The sequence below is a fragment of the Typha latifolia genome, chromosome 3, assembly GCF_019914945.1.
Source record: "Typha latifolia isolate L0001 chromosome 3, TyphaL0001v2, whole genome shotgun sequence".
NCBI lineage: Eukaryota > Viridiplantae > Streptophyta > Magnoliopsida > Poales > Typhaceae > Typha > Typha latifolia.
In genome coordinates, this window is record NC_133088.1 from 152,067 (window position 1) to 173,828 (window position 21,762).

General features: G+C 38.4%; 2 protein-coding genes across 6 annotated transcripts; both read right to left on the reverse strand.

The window, feature by feature from the left end:
• Positions 1-1,051: 1,051 nt before the first annotated feature.
• LOC140784236 (B3 domain-containing protein Os07g0563300-like) lies at positions 1,052-12,339 on the reverse strand. Of its 2 annotated transcripts, XM_073131512.1 has the most exons (14): positions 11,931-12,227; positions 11,693-11,792; positions 11,399-11,480; positions 11,160-11,258; positions 9,757-10,266; positions 9,452-9,603; positions 9,196-9,292; positions 8,175-8,349; positions 7,200-7,276; positions 6,623-7,021; positions 5,593-5,642; positions 3,697-3,810; positions 3,035-3,102; positions 1,052-2,193 (listed from the first exon to the last, which is right to left on the reverse strand). In XM_073131512.1, the coding sequence occupies exons 4-14, from the start codon at positions 11,160-11,162 to the stop codon at positions 1,610-1,612; spliced, it is 2,229 nt and encodes a 742-aa protein (XP_072987613.1). In that variant the 5' UTR covers positions 11,163-11,258; positions 11,399-11,480; positions 11,693-11,792; positions 11,931-12,227; the 3' UTR covers positions 1,052-1,609. The 2 variants fall into 2 exon arrangements, with proteins under 2 accessions (XP_072987613.1, XP_072987612.1); XM_073131511.1 differs by lacking the exon at positions 11,693-11,792 and having other exon boundaries at positions 11,931-12,339.
• Positions 12,340-14,531: 2,192 nt separating this feature from the next.
• LOC140784875 (sphingosine kinase 2-like) lies at positions 14,532-20,950 on the reverse strand. Of its 4 annotated transcripts, XR_012108329.1 has the most exons (12): positions 20,541-20,942; positions 19,820-19,942; positions 19,574-19,674; positions 18,930-19,002; positions 17,668-17,754; positions 17,445-17,522; positions 17,230-17,300; positions 17,081-17,128; positions 16,493-16,789; positions 15,927-16,049; positions 15,065-15,362; positions 14,532-14,858 (listed from the first exon to the last, which is right to left on the reverse strand). XR_012108329.1 is itself a non-coding variant. In XM_073132475.1 (11 exons), exons 1-11 carry the CDS (start codon positions 20,872-20,874, stop codon positions 14,661-14,663), a joined length of 1,533 nt encoding a protein of 510 aa, XP_072988576.1. In that variant the 5' UTR covers positions 20,875-20,942; the 3' UTR covers positions 14,532-14,660. The 4 variants fall into 4 exon arrangements, 2 of the variants coding, with proteins under 2 accessions (XP_072988576.1, XP_072988577.1); XR_012108330.1 differs by lacking the exon at positions 17,081-17,128; XM_073132475.1 differs by lacking the exon at positions 15,065-15,362.
• Positions 20,951-21,762: the final 812 nt, after the last annotated feature.

The window sequence follows — 21,762 nt, forward strand, 5'->3', positions numbered from 1 at the left end:
TGGGGAAATCGAGTCCGAAATCGGAGATCCTCCGCGCGATCCTGCCCGGTGTAAGGGTTACGGCGGGTAGCAGAGGAGATCCACCTCCAACGCCGTTAGCGTCGGCGCTACTAAGCTTGGAGGATCGGGGGAATCGGACCTTGGCGATGTAGCGCATGGATCCGCTGATTGGTGATCTACTGATCTTTCCATTAGCGTCCTTGTCTTCCTCCTCCTTGCTGATGTAGCGCATGGATCCACCTATGGACGATATCGAGATCTTCCTCTCCTCCTTCCTCTCGAACTCAGAGCAGCTCCTCTGTCGAGAGATTGACTTGGGTCCGGCTGCCCCGCGGCTGGAATTCTTGCCGGCGGCGAGGTCAGTGAGCCGATCGTTGGTGAGATGGTCGGCGAGAGTGGATGAGCTGTTGGAGGAGGGCCAGAGAGCGCCGGAGATGGAGCGTCGGTGGAGAGGGGACGAAGAGAAGAGTAAGCGGGAGCTTAAATCGCGGGATGAAGCCCTCCGAGGCGATTGCTTCAGCTCCATGGCGGTGAAAGACACGTAAGATGACCTAAATGCCCCTGGTGATCTGGATGGATACTTATGGCATCTGATGAAGTGAGTCAGTGGGTGTGCAATTCGGCAGCGGAGATTTGGTGGACGACAGAAATGGAGATTGGAATGCATTGATGTTGCTTCTTAAGCATGAGGTTTAGATGAGACGCCGGCAGTGAGTGGAGTACGTAATGGCAAGGATTCTGACACTTGCTAAGTTGAATAGAAGAGAACAACAAGCCGGCTATCGACCTTTTCGCCGATGGTGGAAATCTTGACATTTTTTTATTATTATTTAAGAACACTTTTTTAGCACATCAGGAGCCAGGAGGGGAGCAGACCGAATGCAGCCAAGAATGCATGCGGCAAAGTTTCTATACTTAGCACTTGGCATCATCGTCTCATTTGCTACCAATATTATTGAAATCCCCTATCCCCTCATGAATGAAATGCACGTTTATAAGCTTTAAATGAATTTAAGGTGTTTGGTAAGTCGAACAAAAACACGTAGTCAGATTGAAAACCGAAACTTTCTAGCTCTAAATACTCATTTGAAGCCCGTGACACATCTAAAATGTTACAAACATCCCATATTGATGGACTCGGGCTGCATCCCATCATCCACCACTAGACCACCTCATATTAGCACATCAAACTTGAGCCTGTACTCCAGTACAGGGTTTACATCTCTATCTTCCCAAATTATACAAAGAAGCGGAAGAAACCAAATTAAAGAAACCAAACAGGCCGTCAAGATCAGCTCCTCGACGAGCCTTCTCTAAAAGGCCAGATATTTAAGCTCAGGACCTCCACCTGCAAGGAGAATCAGATGGAAGGAGGCTCCATTGCAGAAACTCTGATTAGCAGAAGAGCAACCACATGATCTACTGCAATGCGGCAGCGATATGAAATACATGAAGGTGGGAATTTCGCTAGAACCAGATCTGTAGGACAAGAGAACATCACTTCCATCTGTGTCCACATACCATTGGCCTCATTGCATTTTTACAATTGGAATATCAAGAATCTGAGCCACTTTATGAGCCTGTCCTGCTTCAGAGTCTGCCAGACAGCCTATATAGCAGGGTCCTGTATAAGCCTCATCAGGCCAACAGCATCTGATTTTGGCGATGGTTCTTCTTCCCGCTCAGGCTGGATGTTCAAATCAATCTGGGCCTTATGTGGTGATGTTGATGCTTTTCTATACTCCAATACCTCATCAGCTACTCCGCCATTATTCATAGTCATTTTCTGAGGGGAACTGCAAATACCCACATCAGTCAATGATTGACCATTTGCATTTGTCGGCAGCACCTCACTTGAGGGGATGAGCAGCTGCTGTTTGCGAGAAGTCTCAGCTTCTTTCTCCGACTGGCGCTTCTCACGCCTCAGCATGAGGGTCCTGAACCTACGCTTGACAGTGAGGCAGACATTACATGTACAAGTTTGTTTGTGCTTGGGGCCCTTCCCACTTGGGGGTTGGATGCAGACAATGCATGTGCATCCGGGCCGGTGGCGAGGATGCCTCGTAGTGGGCTGTGAGGAAGTGGGGAGAGCTTCGCCCTCGCCAAGAATGGCAAGGTTTGCCAGTGTGTCAAGTCCATCTGAAACTTCGATGTTCTCAGCTTCTACCTTTACTTTGGACCTTTTTGGACCGCCTTCAAATTCACATGATAAATGGATGTACTTAGAGCTCAATAATCAAAACAAATAAATAACTTCATCTTAGATAACAAATATATCAAGAATATCAAGGCTACTCATGTTTCTGGGCATTTTCACACTATTTTTACCTGTCATTGTCAGGTCACTTAACAAAATCTTATTTAGAAATAAATTTCATGAAAAAGAAAGGAACAAGAAGAGTAGGTTTCACAAGATATATACATATGCATATCATATTGATTAACCTACTGTACTTATGCTAGCTAAATAGGCAGTATATAAGCAATGTTATTTCCAAGATAACCTAGTCTTGCATAGTAATTCCTTATCTCAGTGTCACACTTTAAATTTAGGATATAAACCTTTTTCAATAAATTTAGCAAGAGTAGACATACACAACTGTCACCATGTTCTACATCCAAAATATCACTGATGCCACACATTGCCATCCAAAAACAGCAGCCATTAGCTTCCATCATTACCCAGATCCTAAATTCAACTAACTAATAGCTACCACATGATATTGTGGTGCATTTGGCACATCTTTCTTTTGCACAAACAATGCATCAGAAGTAGCTTGCATGATATGTAATTCCTTCCTATTTCGCCTGTTATGAACTTAATATATTATTACAAAACTTTGGCTAAGTGAAAATTTCAAGTATTTCCATTATTCACAACAAAGCATTCTTTCTATTTCCAAAGGAATACTCGCACAAGAATTCCTATTTACGACCAGACATTAGTGAAAAATCTAAAGAGGAAATATGCAAGCTATAAAATAATTAAGGAACACCAAAATGATAAGACCAAATGAAATAAAATCTTTCGTACCAGTTTTAGCAGGAACTAATTCTGCTAGCTGCTCCAAACTTAATTCCTGGGCAGATGAACATGATGACCTACAGATATAGAAATGAAAAAAGTGATAGAATGTTTCAATAAGCATCATATTTATTCATAAAGATATACTGCTCAATATTCCAAAAATTATATTGTCACACTAGCAAAAAGTTTATTCAGAAACACCAAACATTCTACAGTGAAGTTGCATTGCTTGGAGCAATCAACACTATTTATCATGTATAAAATCTACTCTTATTCATTTTTCCATGCTTTCTGAAATTCAACCCCTTGGCTGATAGGAGCTTATTATACAAATGATATAAACCAGCAAGCATGTCTTGTTCTTTCCTGGTCGACGCTTGCAATTTATCAAATTGATTTCTCCACTAGAAACTAGAGAAAGAGAGTGTAAGGCCGGACAACCATTATCCATTATCACATGCTATCCATGTGCGATCCACTAAGATACAACAATTATTCCTCGAAACAATCTAAACGTTTTACATAGTAAAAGGAGAAACATATAACTTGTTAACTATATTTGATTGTTCAAGTTAGAATCAGTTTGTGCAGTGACAGTTGTTTCTTAAACTAGCAGTGAAGAAACAGTTGCCCAAACTCTTATTTAGGGGTGAAAAATTCCAAATCACCTTTCAGAATCCCATTTATTATCAGAACAGGTCCATCTAGAAGGTAGAAGAGCATCCACCGGCAGTTTCCTCCACTTCGAACAATCCTCGCACTGAGCCCACTGAAAACTATCACTGTAAACCATGGCAACTTCATTTATGTAGCAAAAACACAAGTAGGTTATAATTTTTTTTAATAAAATGATATATGGCTAATATCAAACATGCAGAATATGCAAAATTAGAAATTTTATATTGCAATGCAAAGTGTCTATATAGCATCAGTATCCTTGAAAAAGGATCTTTATGTAAGAAAGAAAGATAATAAAAACTTAATCTGTCAATGACACTAATTATTTGCACTAAAATAAAAATGTCCAAAGTAAGAGCATGGTAAAAACCAGCATAAGATGGGAACAATAACAGAAACCACCCATCAAGCAGAAACAATTGAAATATGCTTCTGGAAATTTCACTTAGTCCTGACCAGTCAGATGGACATTTCATCTTTTGGTTGCACAACCAGCAAAAACATAATAAGAAATATTGTAGTCTCACACATGTTAAAACTCTGACATTGCCATAAATAACCTGAATGAAATGTCCATCTCGAACATTGTCCTTAGATTTATTTACTAACATTATCACTCTCCTGAAGAATTTCCTACTGGAAAGAGTTAAATGACAACTTCAAATCCAGAAGGATGCATCAAATTACTGAGTAACAGCTAACTGGATGACAACCATTGTAGATTTTATGTTCATACTTTTGGAACTGAGTCCAACTTTTTTTGAGAAAATTAAGATATCATACACATTGAAATCAAGAGTTGATGAGCTGAAACCCAACACTGTAACAGATACTCTAAACTTGGTCATGCATAGTGAGAGGCATAATATATTTAAAAAGAACGAACTAGAAAAGCCCAAAAAAGGAGAAGCCTGAATTACAACTCTGACACGCTCAGCTAGCTTGTTATCTGATATTTATAAATGCATGCCCCTCTTTTTATCAACTCTACAGATTATAACATGTTTTATTTCTGACCACAACCTAAAGTTTTCTCACTTCTCCGTTAACCCTTAAATGATTAAATTTTTGTACAATATCTTCTACTACAATTGAGATCCTCAAAAGAATAGCAGAAAAAAAGCAGACAATAAAAGTTCATACTGCCACCAACACAGATGTCTTTTCCATCCATAATCACCAATCAACTTCCTCAACCAAGGCCTCTCAGACATACTACCCGAAAATGTAATATGACTGATGGGCAAGTCTCCATTCAACAATAGAAACGTGTACTGCATTATAAATGCATTTCTCGACGTTCAAATATAACAGAAATCATATCTAACAAACTCAGCTCTTATAAATCCTATCCACCCATAATTGAAAAAAGAAATGAATGTGGAGATGGGCCATCAGCTCCATCAAGTCATACAAATTGTGCACACCCTTTCCTATGTCACTGACCCAACCAAATGACTCACAATCTCCAGTCACTCTCCCAGAAAAGAACAAAAGATACGCCATAAACAACCTGATGTCAATCAATCAGCAGAGATCACTGAACAACATTTCAATGCCTTCAATGAATTATGGCATATAAATTACTCACTACAAGATTTGCTGGCAATGCAGTTTCTCATCCATGTCGCATTTCCCCCCTAGATAAAACAACCTTCAAATACTACTATAGAAGATAACAGCATAGCTGAAGCCATAAAATAGCAAAATCCTTATTATTAAGAGGAAACAAATATATGCGCAGTTACATGTGATTCAATTTTTCCATCAGTAAGAAGCAGATTCTTCAGTTCACACTGAAAAGTTTCCTAGTTAGCAAGTACAAGATCACTATAAAGTCAGATTGGATTAAAATCTATTACTCTAATTTATGAATGGAGGATTACCCGCTTTGATCTGTGATGAAATATGTCCTCTTTCCAAGAACTGGTGCTTCCTGTTCAAGACATCAATGTTAATGTAGCACGGAGATGCACTTGTATTTCTATAACCACAAAATGTAGAGTACGTGAGCATGCTACGAAAACACTACTATGACTGCAACTCTGCAAGATCTTGGATGTAAGAAAACTTAGATACAAGAAGATGATTGCACCACTTTGAGCTTATTTGCTTCAATTACAGCTCCTCTAAGGAGAACAAGGTAGAGAGCAATCCACGAAATAATTTATCAAGAATTCAAACGTGCATCAACCTTTCGTGGGCGACAAAATGAGCACCTCGAAACTATTCAAGCAAACTAGAGTAGGCTTGCAACTTTTGCTAATTGGGTCATCCGAGGTTGTTCTGAGAGGTAGCCCATGCCTAGTTTACCAAACTATGGTACCATATCATTTACAACCCAAACCCAACTCAATCTCAACATTTTAAAACTTGAGTTGGCAATCAGGTTGAATTAGATAGGGCCAGTAGGATAATAAAACAGGAGAAAAGGACTATACCAAGTTCTCATACTCTTCTCCTCTAGATCTAAAACTTATTAAGCAGAAAAGGAATTCAGATGATCTGTAAAACAGGAGAAAAGGACTATACCAAGTTCTCATACTCTTCTCCTCTAGATCTAAAACTTATTAAGCAGAAAAGGAATTCAGATGATCTGTAGCAAATCAATCCAGAGTTTCAGACAGATCAACTTATAATAAAATGGATGTCATGAGAATGGCCAACTAGCAAGGGATGAACCAGTAACATTTGCTATAGCATATACCAAGTGAGAAAAGAGGATGTAAAGGAAGCTTGAGAACCAGCCCAAGGAAACACATCAACCAACCATCACATACAGAAGAAAATCTCATGAGGTGTTGATAGATAGATACATATATATATGCCATTGGAAATGCACAAATCATTAATTCAAAGGGCAGCTTTATCAGCGTGACATACTTCCTATATCAAAGTTATCATCTGTTGGCATACCTCATATTCCTCAAATTCATGGCCTTCAATGACAACAACAGAAGGAACATAGTTAGGAGGTGGACGAAGCAGTTGTTGAGCCTCCTCCCATGTTAATTTCAACTCCATTGAGTCTTCATTTTCAATACGTAGTCGTTTACTCTTTGAAACAAGCAAGCTGCCTTTCCTTTTGTTAGGGCCATGTGAAGACCTAGCAGCAGTCCCATCTTTTTGTATAAATCCTACTTTATCAAATTTAGATGAGGTTGCCTGATCTGCAGTATTAGTTTGATTCCTTGAGTCTACAATTCCTTTAGGTGGTCGAAGGGGCAAATTTGCATTGAACTCTGCAGCAATGTTTTTAATGTTACCCTCAGGCAGTGTTGAGAAACCATTCCCAGACTTAATTGTTTGAGTGTCCTGTAAAGAAAAAGGTAAAGTAACCTATCATATTACCCAGCAAACTGCAGCTTTTGTGAGGCATTAATTAAGATGGCTTTGCAGAATATAGAGAAAAGGCCATAATTTGACCTTATCCTAGACTGTCAATATCCTTAAAGTATGCGCAATACAACTTTTTTTTAAATCATTGGCAGACCTGTTCGGCGGAGATACCAGAGGCCTTTCTGAATCCCATGACCAGCTTTCCTTCTGGATCTATCCGACTAAATGTTACTGCAAAAGATAGCATTCTTATAGCAGCAAGTTTACATCCATATTCAACCAAGATACATGTTTCCTCAAGCAACTAATTCAAATATTTACAGGGATATAAATAATTAATGGCAAGAGAAAGAGAAAAGGAGATGATATAGGGTTCTATCCATCAAATCAACACTGCAATTTGCAAACCTGCAAATACATGTGTATGCAGTGCCTACGGCACCATGTACAGCAACTAAACATCTTGCCTGTGCAACCATGTAGCAGGTAAATAAACAAACTGACCATGGCCTAGTGCATTATAACTAGAGAAAAGCAATTTAGGCACAGAATATAGATAGCTAGCTACTAAACACTTAAAGTTGAATAAATTCACATCCCAATAGCTTTTATTTTGAATAATCACTTGATAGCCTTACTTCTTTGCTAGTTAGCTTATGTAAAACATGAAGCCATCCTTTTCTCTTCTATTATCTTAGGCTTCTTCTTTATTTAATTCTTCATAAATTTGATTCCAAAATTACATATCAAATATACAGTAAATCCCATAAATGCCTGCTTAGTCTGCTTATGACTTGGATGCCTACATGATAACCCTTGAGAATATTGGTATCATCTTTCTTTGTATAGTTTATGATAAGTGCAATACAGCATATCTGGCTATACACAGGTACCTCATAGAGATATATTACTATGAGCAAAAAGCCAAAAACACAAGAATAGAGCACAAAATACTATCCAAACCCAAGTGAAGTAATTTGAGCAAGATATCCTCATGTTATAAGTCGAATGTTTGAGCACATGGCTGCAGCTCAATTTTGACAATTAGGAGGGGAGCTGATATTTTGCTTCATATCTGGGCGCACATCTGTGCACATATGAGTCACAGAGAAAAAGAGAGGAAAGATACCTGTGTCACCTGCTTGCAATTGCATTGATTGAATACATGGTGTAACACCTTCCAAGACGTACATCCTGCTGTTATTATTTGGCCAAAAACGAAATTGGAAAACCCATTCCTTGCCACTAGCATCCTGAACTTTCAAAGGCAGGCCTTCAGGCTGAGAGATTGTAGGGAAGTATGCCTGTTCGATGAAAAGAAATTTAGAGGGGGGAAAAAGAAAAGGAACATTAAGATATACTGAATAGAATAGAAATTTCTATCACACAATGCAGAAGGAAGTCTACTTAGATTAAATGATAAAAAGAGATTCCCCAAACAATTAGGGTTGCCGTAACTTGTAAGTGTGTCACACTAGACATCATAACCTTTAAAAAAGAAATGTCTGTTGCACTACTGAGCACAGTCTGCATATTTGTAAGAAAATAACATAAAAAGCATGGAATTAACATTCATAAACATGATTGCTTAGCAATGAAAAGTTCGATGAATAAAGGATGTTTGGTTTATGTGATGAATGTCAATAAACTTCCCTTTAAAGGTGTTGCTACATAATATCATTAATACATTATAACTTTATAATGCTCTACCATAGCATAACAGCATGTTGTTTGCATGTCTCAATGATTTCCAAAAAGTAAAAGATCATTATTTGTAACTAATCCATAGAAAAAACATTAAAAGTATTTTTGGAGCTTCAAACCAGTAACTTCAATTTGTAATTGCAAATCCACAAACACCAATAGTTCCATTTCAGAATTCTAAACAAAAAATTAAGAGCAACACTGAAAGATTGATCAAAAGTATTGAGCACAATATTATTTATGTAAAATAGGAAATCCAAGTGTTCTCAAGAGACTACATCTAGCTACTTCAATTTTGTCACTGTAAATCCACAGCAATGAAAAGAAAAAGGAAAAAACAGAAAGGCAAAACTGTTGTCATCTACAATGCACAAGCCACAAGCATACTAATGACACTTTAAGCTTTAAAAGTTCCTTATGCTGCCGATAAGAATTTAAAGACTCACTTCAGCACATTTCTTTGGTAGCACCAGACGCCCAATCCGTCCAGCATCACTAGCACTTAACATTTTTTCAAATAAGGGAGTGATGACAGAATTTGAACTACAACGAAAATTAAGGATACAATTCCATAATATTAGAAAGAATAGCATCACTAAGTGACTGCAAATCCTTTTTTTTTTTTTCTAGTAGGGAGTTTATGTATCCTTCTCTATGGAATTATTATGAGTACGACAAACATTATCAGAATACGAAGGATACTCTCCAGATATTTGTTGTAGCTCCTGATCTGTAATTCTAGGCCAATATCGAGGAAGTAATTGAGATCGTCCCCGAGCATCCATTCTAGGCCTTCCATTGCGCACTTGGGCTTGCAGTTCTCCATCAATTGTGTTATTAGGGTAGAATTGTTTCTGCAAAGAGGGAGGAGCTACTTGAGTTTTGGGTTGAGTTAGAGTAATCCTGGCTGGATCCTTTGCTCCGTTTGATGATGGAAAAGGAGCATCCAAGCCAATCAGCAAAGATGATGAATCTTCCTTTAAAATAAATGATGGAAGTGAATTTACACAGGAATTTGGATGTGTTTCAATATTAACACCAGAAGAAGTCGCTGGATCTGGAATCACTCCTTTTCTGGTAGACGGAGGATCATTTTCTCCTGCAAGATGGCTCGGATTCTGCAGCCCATCAGAATTTCCTTCTTCCCTATGATATATATTGTATTGAAAAGCTGAGTCCAAACCAGTGCTTCCATTAGTATATCTCTCCCGTATAATTTGGTTGAAGCTGCTTGAGGCAATTTTCTCAGGGAGGTCTTCAAATTTCTTCTCTTGTGCAGAATAAGCAGAACGTGTTCCATGAAGCAATTTTTCACTGTTACTGGGCCTATCAAATTCATATGCTAGGCGTTGCTGCAAATCTGTCTGCACACTAGATGTATTCCACATATTAGATGCCTGACGCCAATGTCCAGGAAATGGACCAGTAGGGGGTTTCCAGCTTTTAACATGAATATCTTTTCTCTCAGATATCTGTTGGGGCAAATGGAAAGGAGAAGACCATATCTGATTTGGTGTCTGCGGAAACATGAAAATTAATTAAACCACGAGAGTCAAAAAAATCTACAAGCACTGGAATTGACTGCAAAAACATTGAAGCTTTCTCATAAGTATCTTCAATGAAATGACAGAACAAAGCTACAAATAGGCCTGATCAGACTTTGCAATCAAGGAACAAGCAGTAAAAGAAAGGGGGAAGAGGAGGCAAGACAAATATATTATTGTACAAATTTCATCAATCTTAAGAAAGACAGCACATAAACATATCATGTTGCAGTTATCCCAAGTAGAATATAGCATACAATCATTTTTAAGAAATAACATAAACAAAGTAATTAAGCAACATGGATGAAACCTCTTGAGCTTAAAATATTGATGCCTCATCAAAAGACCAAATAGAATAATGAGTAACTCATATAGTAACATGCCATGAGGGAACAAAGCAGTAATAATTCACTAGAAATTTAACACATTGTATAGGTTAAATGATCCTCCTAAGTCACTTCCAATGAATAGCAACTCATAATTCCTCAAAAGACTAATGTAATTCTTTTGAGAAATACAGCACACTCTGCAAGACTGCAACATATACAAGATTTAGGTAGTCTTCTAGAACCTAAGTAACCAACTTCCCTTTGCAAAAGGTTCTAGATTTACATATGCAATCAAGAAAACCAAATAACCAAATCCACACAGTCCATATTATCTATACTGTGTAAAAATAATGGGGAAAAAACGATTTAGAGAAGATATACATGATTCAAATTTTCACAAGTAAAAATTTAGTTCAGAAAAAAGGAGAAAAAAGATGAAACACAGCAGCACTAGCATATGATAAATTCTACGAGTAATAAGGGGCAGGATACCAAGGAACAACCGAGCATTATTTGTAGGCGACGTTAGCAGCTTACCATTGCAAAAGATTTCCTAGCACATGTAATGCAGTCTACCCCACCAGCATCGAGAAGTGCATAAGCATGAGCTGACACTATACACCCACAGTGCACCCTCTGCAAAAGGATTCCTTGTTAGAAAATATACCACTAACAACTGCAGCCAGCAGCTCCGAACTAGATACATGACACCATACACCATATCGAGGAAATGAGAGCAGCATGTTCACGTGAAGACATTAAATCTCTACTCTCACCTTCCCACAAGTCTCACAGTTCCTCCAACCAGCAGCATCTGAGTGGAAGACCTCGCAGAAATTCCCCTGCTCAAAAGGAAAACTAGAAACAGAGACAACGAGGGAGCATCAAGAGCACGAAACATGGAACACAGAAAACAAATGCATGTGCTCATAGATTGACTCTTTACAAGTAAACCGCAATCACAATTCACGAACTATATATTAAACCTTTACAAGACTAAATAACCAACAAATCTTACTTTTCCAGACGAGGAGACTCCAGAATCAAGCATTAATTACAAGATAACTTACGTGAACACTCGTAAACTGAGTAAATATCTCGAACTGAATCGTCGAACCAAAAATAGAAAGTGGATAAAAAGGGGTGCGTGCTTCCAGTGGGCCACGAGAACTGAAACCGAAAAAAAAAATTAAAAGGAACGAGAAAAATCAAACGCCACGAGAAAATCCCGATCCGAGCAAGCAAGCCACTTATAGCCAGATTGGAACGTTTAAAAAAAAGAAGGAGAGAACGAATCAGAACACGTACTAGCAGCGGTCGCATAGGTCGGCGTACTCGCCGGAGCGGAGGCGCCAACCTCGCCGCCGAGGTCCTTCGGATTTAGGCTCCTTGCAGTGGGAGTTGAAGCAGATCTTGGCCGCCGGAGGTGGTGGGGGAGGCACCACCGAGGTCGGCGACGTCATCGAGACGACGCAGGAGGACTAGAACTCGCCTACAAACCCCTGGAGTAGAGATCTCAAGGTAGACGACGAAGGATTCGATCACGCGAGAGAGAGATTGGGGTTTTTTTAGGGGGGTTCGAGGGGTTGGAAGGGAATCGTGGGCGGGTGGAAATAATAAAAAGGAGGTGGCTTTTAAAGGAGAGAGGGGTATTTTGGGGTAAAAAAATTAACTTGGGACGCGAGAGTGGCCTTTGTCTTGGCGTCGTCGCCTCCTCGCCTTTGCGCCGCCCAATTTGCTTTGTTACCCCCCCTTGGCCCTTGAGGTGTGGTCACCCCTCCTTAGGTTACACCTAGTTTACGCTCGTCTCACACGGGTTACGTGCATTAAAAGCGTGGGAGTGTGATTGACGTACGTCGAACGACTCTGGTCCAATGATATCACGCCATCACACGACAGAGTGGATCCTGCGCAAGCGCAACATTGATTCTACCCTTCAATTTACTCAAATACATTTAAAATTGTACCAAATCAAGAGCTCCAAAGCATCCGGGTGTGTAATAATTTCCTGCAGTCGAAGCTACAACTTGTTGGACTGCATGTTGGTCTTGCTACACTCCCAAAAGGGGCTAGAACTAGTTGGACACGCTCCTTTGCTGCTTAAAGTTGCCACAACTTTAAGTTAGCACAACTATTCAATTGTTTGAAAAGTACTTCTTATTTTATTATATACCAAATATAAAAAATTACAAGTGGCAAATCTGCACGCCATAATTTCTTACATGTTGCAGATTGTGAAACTCACTTCAGAATTCATAAGTAATGGGATTTTTTTTTTGTTGTTGGACCTCACTATGTATTTGATTGTGTCTATCTGTCTTATAAATAAATGTAAAAAAGAAGGAAACATTCAGTTTACTTTGATATATATATATATATAGACAATCATAAAATAGCATTATACGTCATTAAAGGGAGTGGACATTCATTTAATTAACTAATGATCATGCAAAGATCCTGCAAGAATCGAGGCAACGTGAACGCAGGAAGACTTCGCACGGAGTTTGGTAGAGGGAGCGCCGTCTCTCACTGGGAGGTGACCAGATCCTCGAGCTACCCTCGTTGTGTTCGTCCAACAGATACCGACAAATATATCCTGCGAGTTCCCTCATACAACTTGGTATGCGGGTTTCATCATGACCCGTTAACTATATATCGTTCCTTAACATCGACGGTTTAGATCTCATAGGAGCCATAGCCAATTTAATGGTAGAATTTTCGTCACACATGGAAACTGAGAATTTATCTCTCTCTCTCTCTCTCTCTCTCTCTCTCTCTCTCTCTCTCTCTCTCTCTCTCTCTCTCTCTCTATATATATATATATATATATGATTTACTCCTTTCACTCCATTTTTGTATCCCCCTCGTACTAAGATGAACAGACTAAGTATAACTATATAAATTTCGATTCAATCCCTCCATGTATGTACTTTCTTTATTGTGATGCATAACCAGGGTACTCAGGAATTTTTAAAATATAATGAAAAAAAAGGGGGGATAGGATTGAAAATAGTGAAAAGACTATTTACACAGTAAGAATGGTGCAAAATACAAAGAACCTACTAAATGATAGAAAGGTATTCGAGATAATAAATGCACCTCATCTGCATGCTGCCAACGTCATGGGGGCACGTAGAACTCCACCCATCACGCCTTTCACACATTTTCGCACCGACCCGCTGTTGGTTCTCTAACATGATTTTATCCTTTCGGCTAATAAGTACGTGACACGTACCCTTGTATAGCGTCGAGTTCATTTTCTCACTCTTGAGTGGATCACCTCTAAGTACTAAGTTCTCTCGTCGATATGGTGGTCCCCGACCGTGTAGCGGTTAATGACGGCCATTGGATCATCAGTTACAAACCTACTAGTTTTGTTTGGTTTGAACGGCCCAGATCCCGAGTATAGGGGGGGGGGGGGGGGGTGGGGTGGGTGCTTTGGGCTGCTACTTCTCACGTGATTTAGACAAACGGACAAAAAGATCAGCTTAGACAATGGATAAGACCACAGGCTTTGGTAACGTACTGGGAGTCTGGGACGGATGGGTCTCATATATGTTTAAATGACTCGCGGAGGATGCCTGTCTGTGTGCATTAATGAGTTAGGAAGAAGTAAAAGAGTTACTTGTAGAGAATCTGGCGAGAGAGAGAGAAGCCCCCACACAGGCACGAAAACTTCCGTTACTCTCCTCACTATAAATTTTCAACGTTAATTAATCTCTGAAGATTATCTCAATATATAAATGACTATGAGCCAAAACCCAGCTAGCTAGATAGAGAAAGGGCAAGTCCAGTTTCCACTTGCCATGCATGCTGAAAAGAGAAAGCTCGATCATGAACACCAAAGCACTTGCTATGAATTTGGTCAAGCATCCCTGAGACTAGCTACCATAAAAAGTAAGCATCAACTTTGGTGTGGACCAATAATGAAGCCGTATATTTCTCTTAATTTCTGCTTTAATGATGTATATATGTATATACAGAATATCAAAGCTTGAATTAAGGAACTGCCACACGAGCAGATGAAAGAGAAAAGAATCATCTAGGAGAGAATATGGTAGCTAAACCCTGGTCCACTGTCATTTGAATGGGAGGGCCATAAGCCATCAGATTCCCTTGCTGGTTGCCACCATGACATCCATCTCCTCTCGCAATCACCTCTCCATCCGAGTCAATGATACCGCCCTTGTTAGTACTCCCTACACGTTGACCTGGCTCCAAGCGAAAAGCTTTCACCTGTAAAATCATAGAGAAAGTTTTAGAGTTTGATGGTTTTCATGTAAGTACCAATACTTACACTTACACTTACACTTACACCCTGTTGGGTAGTCTAATATGATAACTAGCTGGCATAAAAATCATAGAATCAGCACATTGACGCTAAAATTGCCTGTTTTTCTGACTGTTGACAAAGACTAATTGTACGATCCAATTGATTTTACCTGTCTATATCTCCACTCTACTGAAAGTTTGCGATGCTTGTGACTCTTTAGGGCAAATGGTAGCAAATTAGTTGCAATCTGCCATACTGAATCCCCCACAGCATCTGCTTATGTGACATTTCTCCTCAACTTCACTGTCCAAACTCATAAAAGCATTGTTCTAACTTTGATGCAGGAGATAGTTACACTCTTGGCGCATGTTTTATTTTCATCTGACAGTCTCTAACATTATGAAATTTGTACTCAGTTCTCAATTTCTGACAGATTTTCATCCCATAAAATACAAAGTCATCTCTCCCTGAGACACCAATCATTTTATTAGGCTTCATCCTAACATAGTTTTTTGTAATGAATAACTTTTCTCACATGCTTCTCGTAATGCATATAACTATACCCTCAGTTTGACTTTGACATGACTTTCATGCATTTAGCAGCAAGTTATTCATTAGGAAATATTTGATTGGTTCACACCTTCAAAGGGTCAAGAACGCTGGAGTTAAACCACAAGAAGAAGCTCAACTTACGATCTAATTCACAATGAAACTTTGGATACAACATGATTTGCTATCTTTTACTATGATTTGATTTTCCAATCTGGAAAAAGGAAACCTTCTTCAGTCAACTATACAGACTTAATACTGCGACATGCAAAATATACACATATACTGTGCGTGTGTGTGTGTGTGTGTGTGTGTGTGAGAGAGAGAGAGAGAGAGAGAGAGAGAGAGAGAGAGAGAGAGAGAGAGCATCTATTTGAGCTTTATAAAGATCCCAAGCCATTGCTACTGACCATTTTATTTTTGGGATAAAAAGCTGCAGGATAGCTATTAGATGGTCAGACTTCAGAGAAACAACTACGCACCTTGAGATATGTAACATATGGTGATTTGACATAGCTCCCATCGCTCATCTTTAGCATTAGAGATAAAAGTGCCAACTTTGGACATTCTCTGATTATGACTGCATCTAGGTAGCCATCTGAGAACTGTATCACAGTCATTAAGGATGTTATTGATGAGTAAGGAAATAAAAAGAAGTGAACATTCAAGGACTTTCCTGGATTAAATTTTTTGGTGCACACAGAAGTACAATCCAGGACATCCTATTTGCTTAATAGGATAAAGCAAATCAATCATCTTCATTCATTAATATAGTCATTGATAAAAAATGATAATCCTGCACATATACATAGTTTATTTAAAAGTGGCCATCCTCTTTTGGTTAGGAACTAATCAAAATCCTCTCTTTGCATTCTATAACATTGAGTACTAATTCAGCATTGCTCAAATGAAGAAAGCCTTTTGTTGATTTGATGCAATATTAAAAGATGAATTTTGCATATCGATATAAAGAGAGAGGTGATCGGCAGTGGAAGACAGGTGAGAAACAAAGTAATAGGAAAGCTATTGCAACATAGAATAAAAATACCTTTGCTTCAGGTGCTAGCTTGGCATCTTCACTGACCCAAGGTACATTGTTGATCCACACAGAAATGAAGGGACCATCAAGAGATCTCCATGCTGAACCTTCAAATTCAATCAAAGGGCCTTGGTAAGCATGTGATTGAGCTTTTATATTATTTCCTCGACCTTCTTCAGAGAAGGCAGTTTTGCCGTTGGGGCTATCAACTTGCTTTATCGCTTCTCCATATTCTTCATATCCTGGTGCTGGCACAAACTGAACATGCCCACTATATTTTCGCAAGTTCATTATGCGGAGAAGAGACTGGAATTACATAAGAATATAAGCACGTTATATATCTGGGTGCAGCTTGTTATAAGTTGTCACTTCATTCATGTTACAACATAATTCAGAATTATTCCACTGTCCAAACAGTGTTCCCTTCATGTATGATACCTCTTCAAAATTCTAATCTATTCAATAAAAATTAAAAAATACAGCTGGTAATTTTCAGTAATCTTGATGAGAAAATTTTATCTGGGTTCTTTCTTAATCCATCAGAATTACACAGAAAATACATGTCAAGAATGATGCGGTAAGGGTGGTTGAAGATACATGAATAAACACTTCTATTGTTGCCTCAGTTGTTAGTCCACCTGCATACTTGACGATAACGTGCAAGTAATATCAAGGAATCCTATGTTAAAAGGCAAAGGGAAAAACTGACAAATATATAAAGGAATCCTTATAACAGATAAACATACATAAAAGTCCAGGCGAATACTTCCCATCCATCTATATCTCTCTGACTCAATATCAATATCAGCAACCAAACCTGCAGTTTGCAAATGGCCATCAAATATATAAGTAGATAAATTTTACATACTCTTAAAACTGAATGGTGAGTACACTAGTTCTAGATGATATCGTTCATATATATCATTTGGTTCAACTTTGCCCCTGCATGTAGTTGTCATACCCCAAGTAAGCATTAAGACACTGAAAAACTTTGTCTCTCCTTGGACAACAGAAGCAACATCGAGTGGCCGTCTGTGACCTGTATGCAGGAAAGAAATTGCTTTCTAAATATATATATTTCATCAGCATATAATAAACCAATTGACTCAACATTAACAATTTTCAGTTTTCACAAGTTGTCATTTAGAATAAACCAGAAATAGCTTAAAGAAGAAAAATATGACCTCTGAGAATTGAAAATGCAGCATTGGATACCGAGTAGATACTGTCAATTGAATCCAGAAGTGATTTTGCCATGCCATTTCCTGTACCTGCATTAGATATACTACATCAGCAACCAGTATGCCATATTATTTATACCAACAGCAGAAGGACTGCATTCCAGCAATACAAGTTATGTGTAAATCAGCATTGTAATAAATTGAACGGCACAGTGATTAAAAAAAAAGCAAACTGAAACCATAATTAAATACTAACTGAAACATAAAATCAGGAATTTTACCAGAAAATACTGTTTTCAGAAGACAAGGCACATTCCATTTCCTTCATTGTTCTTGACAGAAATACAACATTTAACAGAATTAATGTTCTTTCAATGATTTAATTTAATGCCTTCCTATTAATCTTTACTTCAAGCAACTACAAATTTTCTCCCATTTATATGTCCTAACCTGTGTAACAAAGAATCATGCACTGAAGCTGCAATACTGTCAGTTGCTTCATCATTCAACCATGCTGCATGGACATCAGATCCCTCAGGAGATCAAACAAGTAAACCAAGATGCGATCAAGGTACTAGGAATTTAACTGAAACTTACAAGGTGGAAGAGTCTTAGTACTATCCAGAGTTACAAATCATCCTACCTTACATTTGGCAAGGAATTTATCCATGAAAGATAACCAAAAGATGTACATCAAATTATTAAAATCAGTTTACATCAAGATACTTTTATGCATCACAAACAAAAATATTAAACTTCTTTTTTCTGATACAAGAATTAAACGAACTTTTGAAGGGTCTCCTCAAATGTGGTGAACTAAGAAGGCAAAATCAGGTCTATCTAGGAATGGAAATGAATCAGCTATAAGCCACATAAGTCACTAATCATAAGTTCATAACTAACTGCACTAGTAAATGCATTGATTTCATGAATTTGGGTAGCAGAACAACTTGAAGTGTTCAGCTTTTCATTTATACTGGACCAAGATTAGGTAGCATCAAATATAAAGATACGAGGAAATTAACTCTTGAACTTAAGACAAAAAATGGAAGGTCCAAATGAAAAGGTTCTGGATGGTTTTAACCTGAATTGTATACACAGGACCTCAAATTACTATGAGCAACCAAAGTGCAATGGCTCAATATTTGTGGCAAATATTTTAACCATAAGTTCTTGTTTACAAGTAACTTAAAGTGTAATCATCCAACAGTGCACTAGACTAAAAGAGTAGAATAGCATATTAACAGCTTATAAATATTTCATACCAGCTGGAATAATCCCTAGTGGCACTTTTATTGCTGTGACCCAATCTCCTCTTCGCAGTAAACCATTAACTACCTATAGGGTAATTGTCGCAAAAGTAAATTACAGAGGAAAAGGACAGGCAAAAAATTAATCTAAACCACAGAATTATATGCACATGACTAATGACAAGCATAGATGCTCATGATTCTCAATGAGCCAAACAACTGAGCAATGACGCTCAAGTCCTACCCCTTAGTATAAAGTTTGAACTTATCTGGTGTTCAAAGATCCAGTCAAGCTTGAGCTGGCTGAGCACTAGATACTCGTGAACGGGCGGAATTGCAACTCCATGGAGATATATATAATATTGAGTACTTTTAATATCAGCAAGTTGCAGAACAAATTTAATCAATTGATGCTGTCTCTTTCTTCGCTAGTATTTGGCAGCCTTCTAAATACAGGCCATGTAGTTTCTCTTTTATTTATTTATACTCAGGAAATATTTTATCAAATGAAGGTCCATATAAGATATTAATTAAGGAGCATTCAATAGTTCTTTTTTTTTCTATTCTAACAAAGTCAACTTCCACAATCCATCCAAACAGACCCCAAAACATCGCAAGCTTTCACTGCATGTTGTGAATATGCATTATAAACTACTAACCTCCACGAGAATACCATCACCACTGATGCACACTATCCCGTCATACTTTATAACATCCATTGAATAGGCAATTTCTTGAGCATGCAACTGATACTCTGTTTCTGAAAGAAGGTTCAATATAAAGAACATCAATCTCTCTTTTAATTTTTCTTTTTTCCACAACAAAGTTAGAAAAGTAGAGAGAGAGAGAGAGAGAGAGAGAGAGAGAGAGAGAGAGAGAGAGAGAGTTGTTGGGAGCTCACCAACCTTGTACGGTAAAGAGTACACCCGCAGCTTCCAGGAGGGGCTTGATTTCAGTTTCGAAAATCTTACGTGCACACCTCTTACCACCAAATGGGTTTACAATAATAAATAATCGTTTTGGGCGATCTGTGATGGAAGAAGAGATAAATTATTCTTATCTCATAATGGGATGGTTGGAAAAGAATGAATTGTTACTTCAATCACCTAAATAAGCCACAACATGAAGAAGGAATATCTTTCTTATTTAGGATTACAGGATCATAGTAGCTCAAAAAGAAACGAAGAATCATATGATTCTTCTGTAATTGCAAAAGAAAGCATGATTTCTGAGTTCTGCTTCAAGATTAATAAAAATGTTTGAAACATCTTAAGAAGAGAATAAGTAGTGCGATTAGCAAGTATTTACACCACAAAATTAACCAAAGAGACAGGCTAATCTCCAAAGAACATCATAAAGGACATATGTAAATAAAATAGGAGACGCCTTGACTAATCCAGTATATACCAAATTCACTTTCTCTGCATAAGCAATGTTCATATACCAAAAGATTTCAAAACAACCAATATAAACAAGAATAAATTATGAAAATCAATTAATTTTGAAGGGTTCTCTTTCGCAAAGAGAAAATTGATCTTTCCTACCTGTCGTTATCAGATTTGTCCAACATGGGAAAACAAAAAAAAAACTTTTCTTTTGAACACCAAACACGTGAAATATAAATACCTAGAAAATTGATGCAATCTTTCAATCTCTCGCTCCACCGAATTGCCGAATCCTCCGTGCTCATCTCGAATACGTAATCCTTCCTCACGCTCTTCCCTCCTCCACCCCCTCCGCCGCATGAGACACCCTTGGTGTCCACTTGAAACGCCTTAACGGTTAATCTCCTTCCTTCCACCTCGATCCCCAACACCTCGGGCTCCAACGCCAAGCACCGCACTCCATCCTCGCCACGCCACCTCAACTCGCCGTCCGCCGCCAAACTCGCCTCCGCCGGTGACCCGTTAACACGAACCATTTCCGTCAGGCTTAGGCTCTGCGTCTCGTCTTTCTCCATTCCCAAATAGCTGCGAGATCGGGGGAGAGCTCAAAGTTTAAATAACGGAACGAAGCGAAGGAGGTGAGGAAAGGCCAAAAGGCAAGAGAGAGAGGGTATTTTAACTTGTCCAGTTGCGCGCATATAAATTTTGTGTGGGACAACCTGTGCGTGTAAGCTGGATGACTGTTGGATGGCGACGTGGACGGTGGATACACTACCCGCATAGAAGCATAGTTGATCATTCATTATAAGTAATTCCATGTTTTATTTTAGTGTAGCTTTCAAGCAACGCAAGATTCTTAATTAGAGAGAAGCGATAATTTGATAGTATTAAGCACTTGATTCTTTTCTCCTCTTTTATAACTGAGAATTATGATAAATTTTTCAACAAGAGGACTCCGATTACAACAAGCCCCGCCTACCTCCGTGAGAACTTTTCTAGGAAGAGCTCTTCCACTTGGGTTGGGTCCACCAACTCTTGCTTGGTAAATGGTAAGGCATCTCTATAGTACTGGGAATTATGGGTCCATTCCTTAAAGTCTTCAACTCTATTTTCTTTTTCTTTTGCCATTCAATGTACTTTGTTTGCACCAATGACGCGACTCTGCTAATTAATAAACTTATTGTACACATTACTATGATGTAGGAACTTTTTAAGACCACGAAAGAGACGAAGTCGTCTGGAACATATATGCCGTCACACGCATTCAAAAGTATTGAACCAAGGAATAAGGATAAACTCATTGTTGTATGCCTCTTCTTTTTTTTCTTTTTTTTTTTTAAATATATATATATATTTATGCTGCTATACTGAATTCGGCACTTCCTAAATAGTAGGGAAAATTGGAGACTCTAGATAAATCCTTTCTAGTAAGAAAGTCTTTGTTTAATCTTGGAAAATATTGA